We start from the raw sequence: 16,616 nt of genomic DNA on the forward strand, positions 1-16,616 counted from the left end.
CCGCCGAGAGCCCCCATCCAGCCACCACGCCGCTACACTGAGGCCCACCTGAGCTAACTTCACTCTTCGTATTTCTACGACAAAATAGCTGCAATCCCATCTCTCTTGCCAGATGCCAAAAAGTTCTCCCAGAAGGTGTGTCCCTCACCGTGGAGAACACGACCCCAGAGGACCCTGTGATTTGAGCATTGCCGGAGAGACAAAGACTTTCTGGACTGAAGCTGCTGGGCCAGGTTCCCAGCCCTCTGTCTTCCTGGCCGTCTCCCTCACAGAGATTCTCCCCTCGGCTGCCTCTGCCACGTGCTTCCTCAGTCCCACTGCCTCTGACGGGGAGCAGGGCCTCATGGACTTCTCTGCGGAAGGCCTGACCTTGCTTTGCTAACACAAAAGAGGAGACAGGAGAGTCAGGAAGTGTTTTAAGAAGAGCTTTGCTTCTTGGTGAAATGACTCTCTCTGGCTCCTCCAGACACACAGTGACAACATAAAATCTGTCTGCTTCACACGTACAGCGACAGTGCCCCTCTAGTGTAGATATGCTGCTGCTGCTGCTGCTAAGTCGCTTCAGTCGTGTCCAACTCTGTGCGACCCCATAGATGGCAGCCCATGAGGCTCCTCCATCCCTGGGATTCTCCAGGCAGGAACACTGGAGTGGGTTGCCATTTCCTTTTCCAATGCATGAATGTGAAAAGTGAAAGTGAAGTTACTCAGTTGTGTCTGACTCCTAGCGACCTCATGGACTGCAGCCTACCAGGCTCTTCCATCCATGGGATTTTCCAGGCAAGAGTACTGGAGTGGGATGCCAGTGCCTTCTCCGAGAGATGCTGCTGCTGCCATAAAGATTTCTCTCACTTCTAATCTGAAGTTGTCTTCTGCTGTAAAAATACCTTGTGGAGGAAAACTACAAAGCAGCGCAGTTTCTAACGGAAATCACTCATTTTAAAACTCTGATCTATCAGTACTGATTATAAATTAGCTACTGACTTCCCCTTGGCCACTGAACTCCCCTCCCAGCTTTGTTATCAGCGGCCACTGGACACAGCCACCGACAGCGCACACACGCAGACACACACAGACTCACACGTGTGCCATGGGCAATGTGCCTTCTGGGAGCTTCATCACCGGGTGGGGGGAAGACAGGGCTCAGGGATCTGGGAAATGTTCCATAGATACGTTCCGTGTTGCCTGGATCAAGTACTTTCAAAGTTCTTATTCTGCAACCTTTCCATCAGTCCAGACAAATACTATTCAGAGATGGAAAGGGCACAGGGATACAAACCAAAATCGCAAAGGAAATCCAGAAGAGTTTGGGAGGGGAGGAAATGTGTATGTATGGAGATATGGACAAGTCACAGGAAACAGCATCTGGCCATGCAGAAGTGCCAAATCTGACCCCACTGCAATCACCCCGATCAGTCACTTACAAGTGCCCTTTCTTTTTGGTCCACAAAGATCTGATAAAGATGGCATAGAAATTAATTCGAATTAAAGAAAGGAACAGTTCTGAATTAGAATCCCACTAAAGTATGGAGTATGTGAAACCATCATTTCGTAATCCAGGTCTTACTTAGATCAGTATTGTCAGATACTTTCCACACCAATGAACAAATACTGGGGGTCGCTAAACTCATTCTCTAACTTGGATGGGTGGAGGGTTTGCTAGTAAAGAAACTGAGGGTCAGATGTCCCACAGTTGAGCCTGGACCTACTCCTCCGTCTAGTTTCAGGACAAAGGAACATCACTGCTTGCTGAGGAGGACGCCAGTGGTCACAGTGACAGTCCTGGCATGTGTACAGCATGGGGCTGTGTGCCAGGCCAGGCATTCCAGTAAGCACGGCACACAGAGTGATTCTTACTCCTCTAAACCATGCTATGAAACAGGACTACTAGTGTCCTCATTTCATGGATGAGGAAATGGGAGTCGCAGAGCAGAGCAGTCACTCGCTTGGGGGTTTGAATCCAGTCTGCTTCCAGACTCGCGCATCTTCCCCACACCGTACTGTCCGTCTCTCACACTATGCATTGACAACTGTGGGCTGGACGCACGGCCTCCCCCAGGGGACGTAATATGCAGAGCAGTCCAACACAGTTTAAAATAAATGTCCTGTTTTGTCTTAAAGTGAAGAGAAATTTTTCTAAATTAAACACACGAAAGATGGTATGGCTCTGAGAGGTCTGCAGCTGGTCGAATTTTCCATCAAAGGTGAAAAAGATGCTGTAGACCAAGAACAAAGAAAACTGAAGTTTTTATGCTGGAAATCTAAAAGTAACATCAGGGCAGAATTATATCTGATGGGTTCTGTGAAAGCAATGTCTCCAATGCTCAAGTAAGGAGGTGAGTTTCTGAGACAGTGTGACACATGCTCTTCTAGAAACAGAAAATCTGGTTTCAAAACAATCTTCACTGTGCAAATTCCTAATTTGCTCTTTTTCTCAGAATTGTTTTTATGAGGTTTAGGTTTTACAAATTTATTTTCCCCTGTGTACATAGATGCCCTTATCAGGTGATAACCTAGTTATCAGCCAGAACCATTCAGCATAATCCAGAAACACAAGACTAACAGGAAATGCGCACTTCTCGGAGATGATTCAGCAACAGCCCTTGACAAATGACTTCAGCAACTTACCTTAGGCTTAAATGCAATGACTTTCAAAACCATCTCGACAGTGAACACCCCAGTGAAGACCATGTTCAGGATGTCCATGGCGTCATTAAACATCTTGGACTGCTCGTAGTGCTGTGGATGGAGGCAGAGGCACAGTTCTCAGGGTCTGCTCCAGATTTGCAAAAGGAGGCTCCCCAGCCCTCCAGCCCCAAGCAAGCATCCATCCCACACTTGGACATGGAGGTGACCTCCCCATCCAGCACCCTCTCCCAGTGATCCTACTGACCCTGCACGGGCACATGGCTGACCCCCCACAAAGTGCAGGAGCCTCGACAAGATGAGGGTGACTGAACAATGAAGGGAAAAGAAATCCATTTCCTCTGCTCAGGATAAAGGGAATCCACCCTTTCTCCCGCCAGGGTTTATATTCAGGCCCTTCACCCAGGTACAATGCAGAAGACACCCACAGGTCTATGGACAAACGTATGACTCAGTTAGGTCTACATTTTATGCCATTTAGGCCTATGTTCAATCAAAGTCAGTATTATCTTGACTGTATGCTTTTCCCTACATCAGCAGAGGATCCTTTTCATTCATAAAGAATTCTTCAATTTAAGGAAAGGGCCAGAAAATGTATCCTTGGCTGTCTTTAGAGCCATTTTCCAGACAACACCGGTTTGCTCAAATCCTTACAGTCAGTGGGAAACTGAAACTAGACCTCGGCCACTCTCGTCCTGGCACAACAGCCATCAGGCAGTGTGAGTGCTGGAAACAGTCAGTCCCGCTCTGAAATTCAACATGGCCAACTGATGGGAGCTGCAGCTCCTGCTCCCAGCATGAACAAGGAGAGGAGGTCACACAGGTCAGACTCCATACTCCACGAACCAGAAAGTTTCCCACCGTCATGCTGAGAGTGACTTGAGGATAAGAATGTCACTCAGATGGTCCCAGGGGAAAGTGCCTGACACAAGTTGTCCAGCATCAACTCTGTCTTCCACTTTACCAACAAAGAAAGCCAGGCCTGGCGGATGAAAATAACTTGCCCTGGATCACCCAGGGGCTGAGGAGTCAAGTCAGGATTGAATCCCCTGTCTTTTCAGCTCCACACTGACAGAGCTTGAGTCCTCACCCACTCCCTGGCCACAGGAGCCCACAGGAAAGGTTTACAGACTGGAAGGCCATGCTAAGGCTCCACAGAAATGTCACTGATGGTCACAATGTATATACAGTCAGTCTCTTATGCAAAAGAGTGCCTGTGAACTCCTGCCCTGGCAACTGCTAGCCAGAATGGGAGTCTGGCCAAACTGCAGCCCAGACTCATCCGAAAAGCAAAGCCTTCCTCCTGTGAGGGGGCGGCATTCCACCCTCAGGATCTGGGGCGTGGGGCTGCGCCGAAGGCCCACATGTGATCCGCGTGGCTGTCTCCATTTTTACCTGCATGGCCAAGCAGAGTGTGTTGAGCATGATGAGGACAAACATCATGTATTCGAAAGGCGAGGAGTTCACCACGTACCAGAACTTGTACTGGTAGGGGTTTTTGGGGATGTATCTCCGCAGCGGACGTGCCTTCAAGGCGTATTCAACACACTGACGCTGCAATGGCAGAAAAGAGCAACGGGGGTCCTGAGCACGTCTATGGAAGAAGGACACAGTTCTCGTCTGCCCTGAAAAGCCGGTGCACACCTACTGGGAAGGACCATGGATGACGGGAAACCGCCACAGCAACCCCCAAGGGTACCACTCAGCATCACTGACAATGGACCCCCAGATCCATCACCTCATCCACCCCCCACAGCAGCCTTGGAGGGTACGTGGAACAGCCAACGTGCTTTCATTTTGCTTATTAAAAGACTGAGGTCCTGTAGTGCATTAAGCAGAGATGCAAGGCCTTGATCCCCATCTCTGCCTGCCATTCCTCAATGCTGGAATGGTGGAATTCTCCTGCCCAGGAAAAGAAGCCAAGTGATGAGAGGCAAGGAAATCCTCAAGAATCAGAGGGGCTGGGCTGATTCCCTGAGACTGGAGGTTCCTGGCTGCTCCAGGAGGGACCCACATAAGACATCACCCAGAAGGAGAAGCGAGGGTGTTAACCCTGAGCATCTAGTGGTGAGTGAGCTGAGTGTCTGCTGAGAACTTATGAGGCTCAGGAGCTCGTTGAGTTCATCTCAGAACCCCAGGACATGGTCTGTGATGACAGCCAGGGCACTGCCCCAGGCACTCACATGGGGGCCGAGACCAGTGCGCCACGTGCAGCCAGCATAGAGGAGCCTCCAGCCTCGAAAGCCTTCAGCTCAGCATCAGACCCTCCTGGCTCCTTGGCCCTCACTGACCCCTATTCTCGGCTCTGTCTCTGGATTCTGACTTTGGACAGGCTCCTCTCCATCCAAGGCCTGGCTCTGCTGTGACCTCACATACTGCCTCTTGGGACCCCTGATCGGAGCCTCTTTGGGACCTTGTGGTGACCTAGTTTGAGCTCGGCTGCTGCTTGGGTCCTGCCCTGACGCTCTTCTTCCTTGGCGGTGGTCAGGAGGGTGAAGAGCTGAGCCAGGCCTCCCTCAGACTGTGGCTGATACAATCTGCAGGCGCACCCGACGAGAGTGACATCTCCCTGAAAACCCGGCAGTCCTCGTGTTTCCCCTGGCGGGGATGCTATAGCCCGAGACAGACGGTCTCACCACGCATGGCCACTTCCCCCCAGGAAGCCCGGGCTGGCATATGACCCTTGCTCACTATGTAATCACCAGAGATGGCTACTGATAGAGGGCCTGGGGGAAACTCCCAAAACACAATCTCCGTCTCACAGACTACTTTTCAGGGCTGAAAGCTAACTCGTTAATGTCCTCAATTTAAAAGAGATAAGGGAGCTAACCCAGACAGGAGGGGGGAAGCACCCACAGTCACAGAGCAGGTTCAGGGAGAATACGACCAGACCCAGTCTCCCAGCCCTCTCACATCATCAAGCAAGCACAGCCAAAGGCCCCCATGTCTGTCAGCTTGGTTAAAATGAGGTGCAGGGTCAAGAGAGAGTGGTTCCAGTGCAATCTTGGTCTCAAGGTTAAAGTTAGTAACTTTCCCTGTGCTGTGAGAGGGTACTTCCTTCTAAGTCAGTGGTTCTCAACCAGGGGACATTTGACAATGTCTGAAGATGTTTTTGGTTCTTGCCAAAAACAGTGCAGAATGGGGGGCGGTGCAGAAGGTGCTGCTGGAATCTAGTGGGTAGAGGCCAGTGATGCTTCTAAACCATGCACAGGAAGCACAACAGAGAGAATTATCCAGCCTCCAGGGTCAACAGACCCAAGGTTGACAAAAGTCAAGGCTATGCCCCGCCAGGGACTGTGCGAGTATCAGGGGGTGTTCTCTGTCCCCAAGCCACACCACTCTGCATGACGCTGAGCTGTTACAGGTAGGTCATGACCACACAAGGCGGCCAAAGTATTCTGGCTTCTCACCCACATGTGGGGGTAAATTTAAAAATTACCACCTCATCTGTCTCTGGGTAACTAACTCTCAATACTGATGACTCAGATTGGCTGAGAGTATGCTCTGAGCAGGGCCTGAGCCCCAGGGGCAGAGAGCAGGTGGGCACCCTGCTCTGCATGTGGGGAAAGCCATCAAAAGAGAGATCAGTCCTCTTTAACTCAAGGGACGGAAGCCCAAACAGTGTGTGACTTTAACCTGATTTTTGTCCAGCTCACAGTTCTTATACTCTTTCTCTCCCTGCTCCTGAAATGTGACGATGACGAAGCCCACGAAGATGTTCATCATGAAGAATGCGACAATGATGATGTAGATGATGAAGAAGATGGAGATCTCCACACGGTAGTTGTAGATGGGGCCCACATTCTCTCCGTTCGAATCGATGGCTTTGTACAGCAACCTGGAGAGCAGAGAACCAGTCAGCACCAGCCCCACTGCCTTCTGAGTGCCTCTGGGGGCACTGACAGTGGGAGCCCTCACTAGGAGCCCACCCCAAGTGCCCGGGATACACGGTGGTCCCCCAGGAAGCCTCCTGAGCATCAGGCCAGGCAGCCCAGCACCTGGGGGAGGAGGGAGCACCTGGGATGTATTTGTGAACTGATTGCTCTGACAACCAAGAAAGATTTACAAGTATTGAATAATGCTCCTTCCTAGTCGCAGACAGAAGAGAGGAAGAACATCACACGCAAGTCTTTGGTGGAACGGAAAGCTATAAACACGAGAGCACAAGTAAGCAGCCAGGGCAATTCCAAAGAACTACAAGAGGTTCCCCAAACTGAAACAGGCACTACCGTGAAATACGTGCCAAGCAGAACTCTGAGCAGAAGGAGGGGAGATTACTACAGCAGCCTCCAGTTCGATTCACGCCCATTCCCATGCAGACGCAGCCTCTCCGAGGACTAACCGCACGCCGCCCTGTGCTGGATGCTTGTGCATCCAACTGGAAAGGTGGACACACTGCAGTCCTGTCTCACAGAAGCTCAGGGAGGGGTCTCAGTGTCCAAGGTCAAGGTCAAGGTCCTGGGGGGCAGACTCAGAGTGGAGCCCATCTGCCTTGAGCCCCAAGCTCATTCATTTTCCTGCCATCAGATTTGCTAAAGTGACATGTTTAAAATCTGAGGCCACAGCCAGTGCCTCTGAGAGTGCAAGCTCTCACCCCATGCTCCCCTCCCCCAGGGCCAAGCCCCATCCAAGTGTCCTTTTATTCTGCAGGTACTCCACACATCCAGAGTCCTGCCAGCCCGTCCACCCTGCACAGCTCCTCTGGGCATGACAACTTGACATGCAGAACACCACCAATGTATGTATATTCTGGTGGCAGGAGCTGGGGTGCCAACAGAGAGCAGAGAACAAGAAACGTGTAAGAGACTCTCCTTTTGTATTCTACTTCCCTCCCCTTTTCTTACTCCACCCGTCAAAACCCAAGTCACTCCTCAGGGCCCCGTGCTACATGTCACTGACGCACCAGGTCTCTCCTGCCTGGCTTGGCTGAGGACACTGACTACATGTGGGCTTTGAAAGGGGGAACCATGTCTAGACAGCTCCGTTCCTTCCACGGGGCTTAATACAGTGTGCTGCGGAGAGCTAACATCAAGAGCACATTTCATGAACAACCGAGTGAGTGCATCAGTGAAAGACATGACACGCCGGTACGTATTAGGACTCGGAGTGAACGGACAGCCTGGGACACAATCAAGGGCCTCTCTAGGACAGCGTAATGGCTTCACCGATGGGGCGACACAGGGGCTGGCCTGAAAAAGGCCTCTGGGGATTCCCCATTCCCATCCAGGGATGCCCCCCTCACCCCATCCCAGCTTCTCAAATCTGAGAGTCCTGGCAGCTGCCCATAGAGGTGAATCATTCACCGAATCAGACAGCGGGGCCCTGTGCATCAGGAAGTGACTGCTAAGTGGCCCAAAGTTACAAAGTCAGAGAAGAGGCCTGCAAAGCTGGAGAAAAGCAACAGGACTCGCTCCAGGAGAGACGGCTCAGCCCAGGGTGCTTTCGAAGCAGCAGGGGCATCCCTAGGAGACACATGGTCCTGGTACTCACGCGGGCCAGCCCTCGAACGTGGAGACTGTGAACAGAGCCATCATAGCCGAGAGGACGTTGTCAAAGTTGAAATCACTGTTTTGCCAGATCCTCTCACGGACCACAGGACTATCAACATCCCCATCCTTGTAGAGGATGAAGAGCCCCCTAGACAGGAAAAGAGGTGGGGTCACCCAAGTTGGACATGGAATGGGATGACACGCCAATCCCTCTGCAACCCCGGGCACCATCCCGCTCGGTCCACAGCCAGGCCACAGCTCTGAGCACAGCACAGGCTGCCCTTCTCCATATCCTGGCCTGTGTTTAGTCTACTCTTCGGTTCAAATAACCAGTTAAACGAGTATTCTCCAGAGCTACCAAGCAGACACCTAGCACACGCCTGATCACAAAGGAGAACTACTGAACAAGAACCATCTCTCCTACAATGGGCTCCAAGTGTGCAATGAAGAACCAAGAGCTTTGGCCGTGCAGAATTCCACAGCTCTGGGAAACCAGCCCAGGCCTCCTCTTATCTCTGTCTTAGTTTTAATCGAATTCCTTTTCTGATAGTAGCAATATTCCCAGCTTTCTTTCCAAAAGAATTCTGTAATTGCTGGCACACAGTATTTCTCATACAATTTCACTTCTGGAAGGGTTCCAGCCCCTTTGTTCCACAGAAGAGGAGGCTGACATAGTGAGGGATGGGAAGGCTTCCATGCTGTCACCTCCATGGGGACCCCCCCAACCCACAGTGTGAACGGGGCCCCCAAAGCCCACAGCCACAGTCACACGGCAGTCAGATAACTCTCTGAGAGCCCTGACCGCTGAAAAGAAGTGCCCAGTGAGCCCCCAGTGCAAGCGGCCCAGCCGTGGCTGGCGACATCTCAGGACGGGGACACAAGAACATCTACGCTAAGGTCTCAGCACTTCAGGCTGTGGTTCCGTGTCTGCCTTCAGAGTCAGGTAGATGAGCTGGAGCAAGAGGAATGAGTATTCACCACCTACTCTCTCCTGTCACCATTACTGTGAATGAAAACGAGACCAAAAGGCAGGTGAGGGGAGCACGTGGGGAGAAGCAGCCTGGGACTTAAGTCAGCAGAGGCGGCCAATCCTGGACTCCCAGCAGGTTGAGCTCTGAGTTCTGGTTTGAGGAAAAACTTGGATACGTGGCTGTAGGGAGAGCTAATTGTTATTGTAAGTTTTAGTGCCCATCCTTCAGTTTACTGATTCTACACCAAACATCAAAAGTCATCAGTCCATTCGCTCTCTTTTTTAAAATATAAGGAATCTTTGCTTCTTTTCTTTTTAAAACAAAACAAAACAAAAAATTTATTTGGCTGCACCAGTTCTTAGTTGCGGCATCTAGTTCGCTGATCAGGGAACGAACACAAACCCGAGCCTCCTGCATCGGGAGTGTGGAGTCTTAGCACTGGGGAAGATGGGGAGCTCCTCATGTGTCCATTCTTTAGGGGTGATGAAAAGCTCCGGAACCGGCCTGAGGTGTCGCTCGTAGCACAATAGGGCTGTATGAAATGCCACTGAACTGTGCAGTGTGAAGAGGTCAATTTTATGTTCTGTGAATTTCACCTCAAAACCAACTCCTCCATCCTTCCAGCTATGAGCTGAGCTCTCAGGACTCTTGTCCTCTACAACAAAACCTTCAGAGACACTAAATATGAACAGATCCTTGAAGCTCTCTATCTGTTCTTCCGAATTCCCCACTCCCACGTTCAGGACAGGCTTCCTGGGCGGCTCAATGGTAAAGAATCTGTCTGCCAATGTAAAAGACATGAGTTTGACCCCTGGTCTGGGAAGGAAATGACAACCGACTCCAGTATTCTTGCCTGGAGAACCCCCTGGACAGAGGAGCCTGGTGGGCTACAGTCTTTGGGATCATGAAAAGTCTGACGCGACTAAGCGGCTACAGAGCAACAACGGTCAGGACACTCACCTGCACTCTTCGGGGTTACTTTTGGCTTCGTCTGTGCAGCGATAGAACTTTCCCTGGACACAAAACAGACAGGCAGTCAAACTCTGGTTCCCCCTGAAGAGACGGGCTCGGCTCCGTGCTCAAGGGCCCTGCCCTGTACCTTGAAGAGCTGGACCCCGATGCAGGCGAACATGAACTGGAGGAGCGTGGTGACGATCATGATGTTGCCAATCGTCCGGATGGCCACGAAGACACACTGGACCACATGCTGGGGAAAGGGGCGGGGAGCGGACAGGGGGCTGTTACTTGCCTGTGCTATTTTAGCCGCAGGGTGAACTAATATCAGCCAAGATTTTCTATGATTACGTGCATTTTTCTATGCGTTTCCTACTTGACAGTCCTCTATGCCTTGCCTTGCAGGTAGTGATCTATGGCGAGCTCCCCTCAGTGCATCGTGGCCACTTGGGAGGGACGCCCTGTAAGCAGCTGCTCCTTGGTTTCCTTGAAAGCAGTGAGCTTAGGGTAGAAGAAGAGCCATGGGGCACAGCAGTAGCTGGCACACAAGCCCTTCTTATGTACCCCATAAGATGACTTGGGAAAATGTTAACCCTCTGGCCTTTTGTACAAACTCCCTAAGAACAGAGCTAAAGACTGAACTATACCCAAAGGAATACTATTTATAATGAAAAAAGTAATAAAGTATGACAGTAGTCAGATAAAGAAAAATATTTTAAATTAACAAAAATTTTAAAATAGCAATTTTTAAAATGCTACCAGCACTTGGGAGGGGTAGCCTCATTGACTAGAAATGTTCTTTCTAAGCCAAAACCCACTTGAAAAATCCATCAGGCCTCAGCCAAGCTCCGGCCCAGGAAAGTCGATGATGACAGCTAACCCTGACCAAAGCTAGTCCAGCCTGGGGAGGAATCCGAACCTTAAGTCCTTTCGCTCTGTTGATGGCCCTGAGAGGCCTCAGGACCCTTAGGACCCTCAGAATCTTCACAACAGAGATGGCACTGGATCTAAGGGAAAGAGCAGAGGAAAGAAAGCAAGCAGAGTGTATCACAGTTGGTAAAATGCTGCGAGATGATTTCACTGCAGTGCGACGATGGTGGGACCCCAAGGAGCAGAGCCAATCTCTCCCCACAGGAGGACAGGTCTACTCCTTCCCATCCAAACTCCACCACAGTCCTGGATCAGAACTCACGGAGCCCTGAGTCACACAGCTGATGCAGCAGAGATGCGACTCTGGGTGCGCCTGGTTCTTCCCACCTGATGTCTACTCTAGGTGTGACCTGGCCGGGTTGTGCTGGTTTGGTTTTCTAAGTTTGGAGGCCCTGCTGTGCTGCTCTGATGCTGGGCTTCCCTGGCCTTCAAGGAGGCTGCTGCTGGGTGGGAGAGATGGGCAACTGCAAGCCAATGTGCAGGAGTGGCAACAGAGGGAAGGCAGCCAGGGGAGCATGCCTCGGTGGGGCTCTGGGAAGGCGCCCTGGAGGTGATAGCCAGGTGAGTACCTGGGGGTGATGGAATTACCTAGACAAACAGGGAAGGGGCTCCAGCCGAGGGGGGCAGCACCTGCTCAGGCCCTAGAAGGGAGGCTGCGGCTGGTGGAGAATGGCAGGTGGCTGAGTGTGGCCGCAGCACGAGCTCTCAGCAGGCAGTGGGTGGGGGCGGAGAGCCAGGCACAGCCGGGAGCCCCTGGGAGCTGCAGAGATACTCGTGAGAATGTCCGTTTAGGCTACAGCTACACGGCTCCCCACACTGGGCACTGAAGGGAGGTGAGGGAGAGGGTTAGCACAGGGCAGCTTCGGCAGGGGTCCTCATCTTCTGAGGGGACAGAGCCTCTTATTCACCTTTAGTTCAGAGGCCGTGTGCACACAGGGCTCTTCTATGGAGAAAATGGTGGTCAGCACCCAAGCAGAAGTGCTTTGAAGTCCACAGGAAAGCAAGGCCCCCCCCAGACGCTCCCACTGGAGCCTCTGCCCCATGCCCCCAGATACGGCAAGCTGCAGCTATTCCCCACTAGAAATCACTCAACGCCATGGAAAGGCCCCGAGGCTCTAACTTGCAGCTTTGCCCTTCCCAGATAAAACTTTTAGAGACTGGAAGAAAAGGGTCACAGCAGCAGATTTATCCTGGACAGCAAAGAAGCCTTTGATCCTCCAGCTAGAAGGGCTAAAGAGGCCACCTCGTACTACCCTTCCTGTTCAGAAGTGGAATGGAGATCTCAGGAAAGGAGGCCCCCCAGGACCTGAAGAGCCCATGGAGAACCCAGGCTAGAGCCCAGCTGCCCTCCCTCCTAGTTCAGACTTCCCTCACCCTCTTCTGAAAACAAAACAAAAAAATCAGAGAATAGTGAGCACAGCCCAGCAAATGGCATAAACAGAAAAACAGAAGCACAAGGAATGCGCTGTCACAATGCTTTCTGGTGTGGGTGCAAATTAAGCTTTCCAGTTAACTGAACGCCAGTTCAGTTTATAAAAGCGTTAGTCACTCAGTTGTGTCTGACTCTGTGCCACCCCACGGACTGTTACCCTCCAGGATCCTCTATCCATGGAATTCTCTAGGCAAGAATACTGGAGTGGGTTGCCATTCCCTTCTCCAGGGGATCTTCCTGACCTAAGGATTGAAACTGGGTCTCCTGTATTGCAGGAAGATTCTTTACCATCTGAGTCACCAGGGAAGCCCCTCACATAGACCTGCCTGCCCAACAGTCCTGTGTACACACACACACACACACACACACAGAATACTTACTGGATCCCAAATGACACCAAAGACACCCCAACAACCAGCATATCCAGTAAGTTGAAGTAGTTCCTGCAGAAAGCGCCTTTGTGGAGGAAAGCGCCAAAGGTCATCATCTGTGAGCAGAATCATAAGTGATTTAGTGTTTTTTTCTCTTTGTTTTTCTTTCCAGGGGAAAAGAAACCTGGGCTCTTTACAAAATCTTGAGCGAAGTATGACTATGAACAAGTGTGGGTTAGGAAGCCAGAAACGCAAAGCAACAGGGCCGAGTAATAACCAAATGCTTTGTTCAAAAATGAAAAAAGGGCAGTTGATTCCCAACACATTTTAAAAGAACACACCAACTGGGACTTCATTATGGCGATGACAAATTTCAAATATGATTATATCACTGGCACGTCCAAAGGCTCTGTCTCAGGGGTGGTCCACATGACCAGGTTTCTCAGGATGCAATCGCTGCCCAGACAACCTGGCTTCCCCATAAAACTCTGGTTGCAGCCCCTCTGAGATGCCAGCACAGCCCATGTTGCTCCAACTCAGGCTTCTCAGTGGGGCTAGAAGTGCCGGAGCCCTGGCCTCACACACACAGTTGACAAAGACACTGACTTCATTTCCCCAGGCCCCATACTGCTCTTAACAGTCCCGAGTGATCTGTCCTTTTCCAAGGGCTCCTGCAAGTCCAGCTCCGCTGGCACATGCCAGGTGGGGCTCAGAAGCGGCCACGAGTGCCTCATCTGCTCTCTAAGCCACGCCCCAAGTGCCCGGAGCCCACACTGCAGGTGCTCACTGAGCTTCCTAAGTAAGGAGCTTAGTGAGCAAATGCCCCGGAGGAAAAACTGAAAAACACATGGAGTTACTGCTTATTTTTTAAAAAGATGGGGGAATTTTCAGATAAGTACAGGAGAGGAAGAGCTGGGAGTTAATCATACTAGACCACATGTTACTGCCAATAATCAATCCTCTTTGACCCACAAACTACAACAAAAAGCCCACTTCAAATGTAACCCAGTAACCAAACAGCCTTTCAAACCTTCCCCAGGCTGTCAGGAACCAGCCTTTCAATGTCAGCTGCTTCTCAGAGATTCTCCACTTTCGGAATCCCTCTTGTTTTAGCTTATTTTCCACTCTCTTAAGATTTCTTCAAAATGAGGATTGATTTGGAAGATTTAAGTCACTGGGGCAAATACATAGAAAGTGAAAAGTAGTAATTGTGGGGTTCTTTTTCTTTTAAATAAACCTGTATCTCTTTGCCCTGAAAGCCACTTCACTGAACAACTTAAAAATGTGGAAAGGAAAATAAAACCTCAATTAACCAAGCTAACAGGCTAAGGATGAAATTTCCAAATTCAGTCTGAGGAGATGGCGAATCACCAAGAAAGAAAACCTGGGATGGAGCACAGGCCAGGTGGGCACTGCTGCACCCCACACCCTGAGCCTTCAGCTGCAATGCCCGTCACCATGGAGACAGTGGTAGAATCTGCTCACCGATCCAGGCAGCATCTCACTTCAGACCACATTCAACCACATTTACTGACCTGATGGCAGGAAAATGAACTCAAACATCTAGAAGATTTTTAACAAAGGTTTAAACAGAGGTTGGTTGGTCAGTACTGTGCTAATATTTTCATTAGCCAAAAAAAAAAAAAAGATATAGGGAGAGAAGGACAAAAAGTAACTACTCTATTGCCTGGAATGTTAACTGAGGTTTTATTTTACAGAGATTTTGTAAAGAGCCCAAGTTCCATGGTAGTCTACATGAAAATCTTTTTTTTTTTTTTTTGTCCTGAGATGCACACACAAAAACCCCAACATGGTTTAAAGAAACTTGTGGTTACAAGTCCCCATATCCCTGAGGGTCTCCCCACCAGGAGATGCTGCAGGCCACACTGTCCCAGGACTTCAAGGATGCACACCCCTGGGCAAGTCTGGGGTTCTGGGATGTCCGCTGTGGGTCTCCAGACTTCCAAGTCCATAGAAATGGAGGCTGGCTCACCCAAGGTGGCCTTCAAAACCAGGACGCAAACCACATGCAGCAATGGCGACTGGCAGCTCATGCATGGGCAGTACATTCTGGGCACCCTGTCCAGAGGGTGCTCTTTCTGTTTGTGTAAATGTAAGCCCATCCATTAAAACATATATATCTTAACACAGAGAGACCCATGGTATCTTGCAAATCTTGTTGCAAGAAAATAGCGTGTTACTATTTCCGGGCACTGAAAACATAATGCAGTCAAAGAAACGAGAGAGGCGTTTCCTCTGTAAGAGGAAGGCGTTTCCTCTGACCTCGAGGTCAGAGGTCAGGAAGGGTGGAAGAGAGTTCACACACAGCACTGGGCCGGTTGTCAGGTGACAAATTTCAGAAGATACTAAAAAAAGGAGCAAAATGTAATTCCCAATCACTATTAGGAAGCCAAAGTAGCTCCCACATGCATTCAAAGGTTTTTTGAAGAAACAGCAACAAAAGGTTGAATGGTTACAGGAAAAAAATCCTTTGATTTAAAAAAAAAAAAGGGGGGGAGGTTGATCACAGAGGACAAAAACTGAAAATAGCCAAAAGCACGTCACGTGTCTTGGCCGTGTGTCACACACAGGAGCAGGCCCCTGAAACACACTCCTGTGATACCTGTTACCTTTAAAACGATCTCAAATGCAAAAGTACCAGTGAAGACATAATCTGCATAACCTAGCATCTGGAAGGTAAACAAAGAATTGCCAGCGTTATTGCTACTGCTGCGTTAGAGTATGCAAGGATCCATGAAAAAGCCGTTACCTTCAACAGGATTTCAACAGTAAAGATGGCTGTGAAAGCATAGTCAAAGTAACCCAGTATCTGCAAGGCACAACACGTGGAGATGAGAAAATGGCATCTGGACAACTCCCGACAGCCCACATGCGCTCAGAGACCCGTCATCCCGGGAGGAGCCTGTCAGCCTGGAGGGAAGTGCAGAGATGCTCCAAGGGCCCCACTCGGTCCATCAGAGCTCTGGGCACACTTACCTCCTGTGACCACTCTTGCTGACTCCCCTCCCAGCCCTGTGTTCTGGGCGGCAGAGGCTCACTTAGCTAAGTGTTTTATTAATAACCTTTGTTCATCGGCACACGATGCTGATAAGATACTTGTGGTGTCAGATTAATTAGTCTCACACACATTTTAGATCCTTAACTGCCCTTTTGGTAGAATGAAATACGCTGCCCTCCTGCTGAGCTTCAGATTGGAGGGAAAATGTAAACAAAGGTATAAGTGGCATCAAAGGGGGTCTTGTGTCCCCTTCTAATTCCCACCCATTCAGTCAGGGAGCCAACACCTTCCTCCACTGACGCGCCGGGCTGGATAAATCTGCAAGGAAGAGTTTCACTGATCCTCTTCCACCCGCCCGCTGCTCTTTGTCTAACGCTGCACTCTCTCCCTCAAGGCAGGTTTTCTCCTTGCTGGGCCCATTTTATCAGCACTCCCCCAAATACCACCGACATTATAGCCGCTGCAGTCCTGTCTCCCCTTCTAGGGTCCCTGCTTCTCCACAGATCTGGGGGGGCAGGAGGGAGGGCAGGTGGACGGCAGCAGGCCTCAACTAAGGAGGCTCACAGGAAGTCCTTAGCCACACACAGGGCAGCTGGGACCCTCCAGTGGAATCAGCCACCTTGGCTGCTTATCTTCACGACAACTGGGCTGTACAGTTTGGGGGAACAAAAGAGACCAGCGCTGGAAGGTAACCCGTGGAGCCCACTCAGGCCCACTCCGTTCATTTCCCAGATGCGGATGCTGAGAACAGAGGCAGCTGCTCAGGCCAGGCGGCCAGTCTCTGCATCACTGGCATGGGGCCAGGCT

At 50.6% G+C, this 16,616-nt stretch overlaps 1 protein-coding gene across 2 annotated transcripts in view; it reads right to left on the bottom strand.

Annotated features, from left to right (window-relative positions):
• The window catches only part of CACNA1D (calcium channel, voltage-dependent, L type, alpha 1D subunit), a 349,684-nt gene that overhangs the window by 56,643 nt on the left and 276,425 nt on the right, over window positions 1-16,616 (bottom strand). For both annotated transcript variants that reach the window (XM_010851679.1, XM_010851678.1), the window contains 9 exons: window positions 15,561-15,620; window positions 12,800-12,906; window positions 10,977-11,064; window positions 10,203-10,310; window positions 10,064-10,116; window positions 8,134-8,280; window positions 6,280-6,481; window positions 4,039-4,197; window positions 2,626-2,736 (listed from right to left, as the gene is read on the bottom strand). In XM_010851679.1, the coding sequence (XP_010849981.1) occupies window positions 2,626-2,736; window positions 4,039-4,197; window positions 6,280-6,481; window positions 8,134-8,280; window positions 10,064-10,116; window positions 10,203-10,310; window positions 10,977-11,064; window positions 12,800-12,906; window positions 15,561-15,620 (1,035 nt within the window). The remainder of the gene's footprint in view (window positions 1-2,625; window positions 2,737-4,038; window positions 4,198-6,279; window positions 6,482-8,133; window positions 8,281-10,063; window positions 10,117-10,202; window positions 10,311-10,976; window positions 11,065-12,799; window positions 12,907-15,560; window positions 15,621-16,616) is intronic.

This window comes from Bison bison, unplaced genomic scaffold (assembly GCF_000754665.1).
Source record: "Bison bison bison isolate TAMUID 2011002044 unplaced genomic scaffold, Bison_UMD1.0 scf7180017864304, whole genome shotgun sequence".
Lineage (NCBI taxonomy): Eukaryota > Metazoa > Chordata > Mammalia > Artiodactyla > Bovidae > Bison > Bison bison.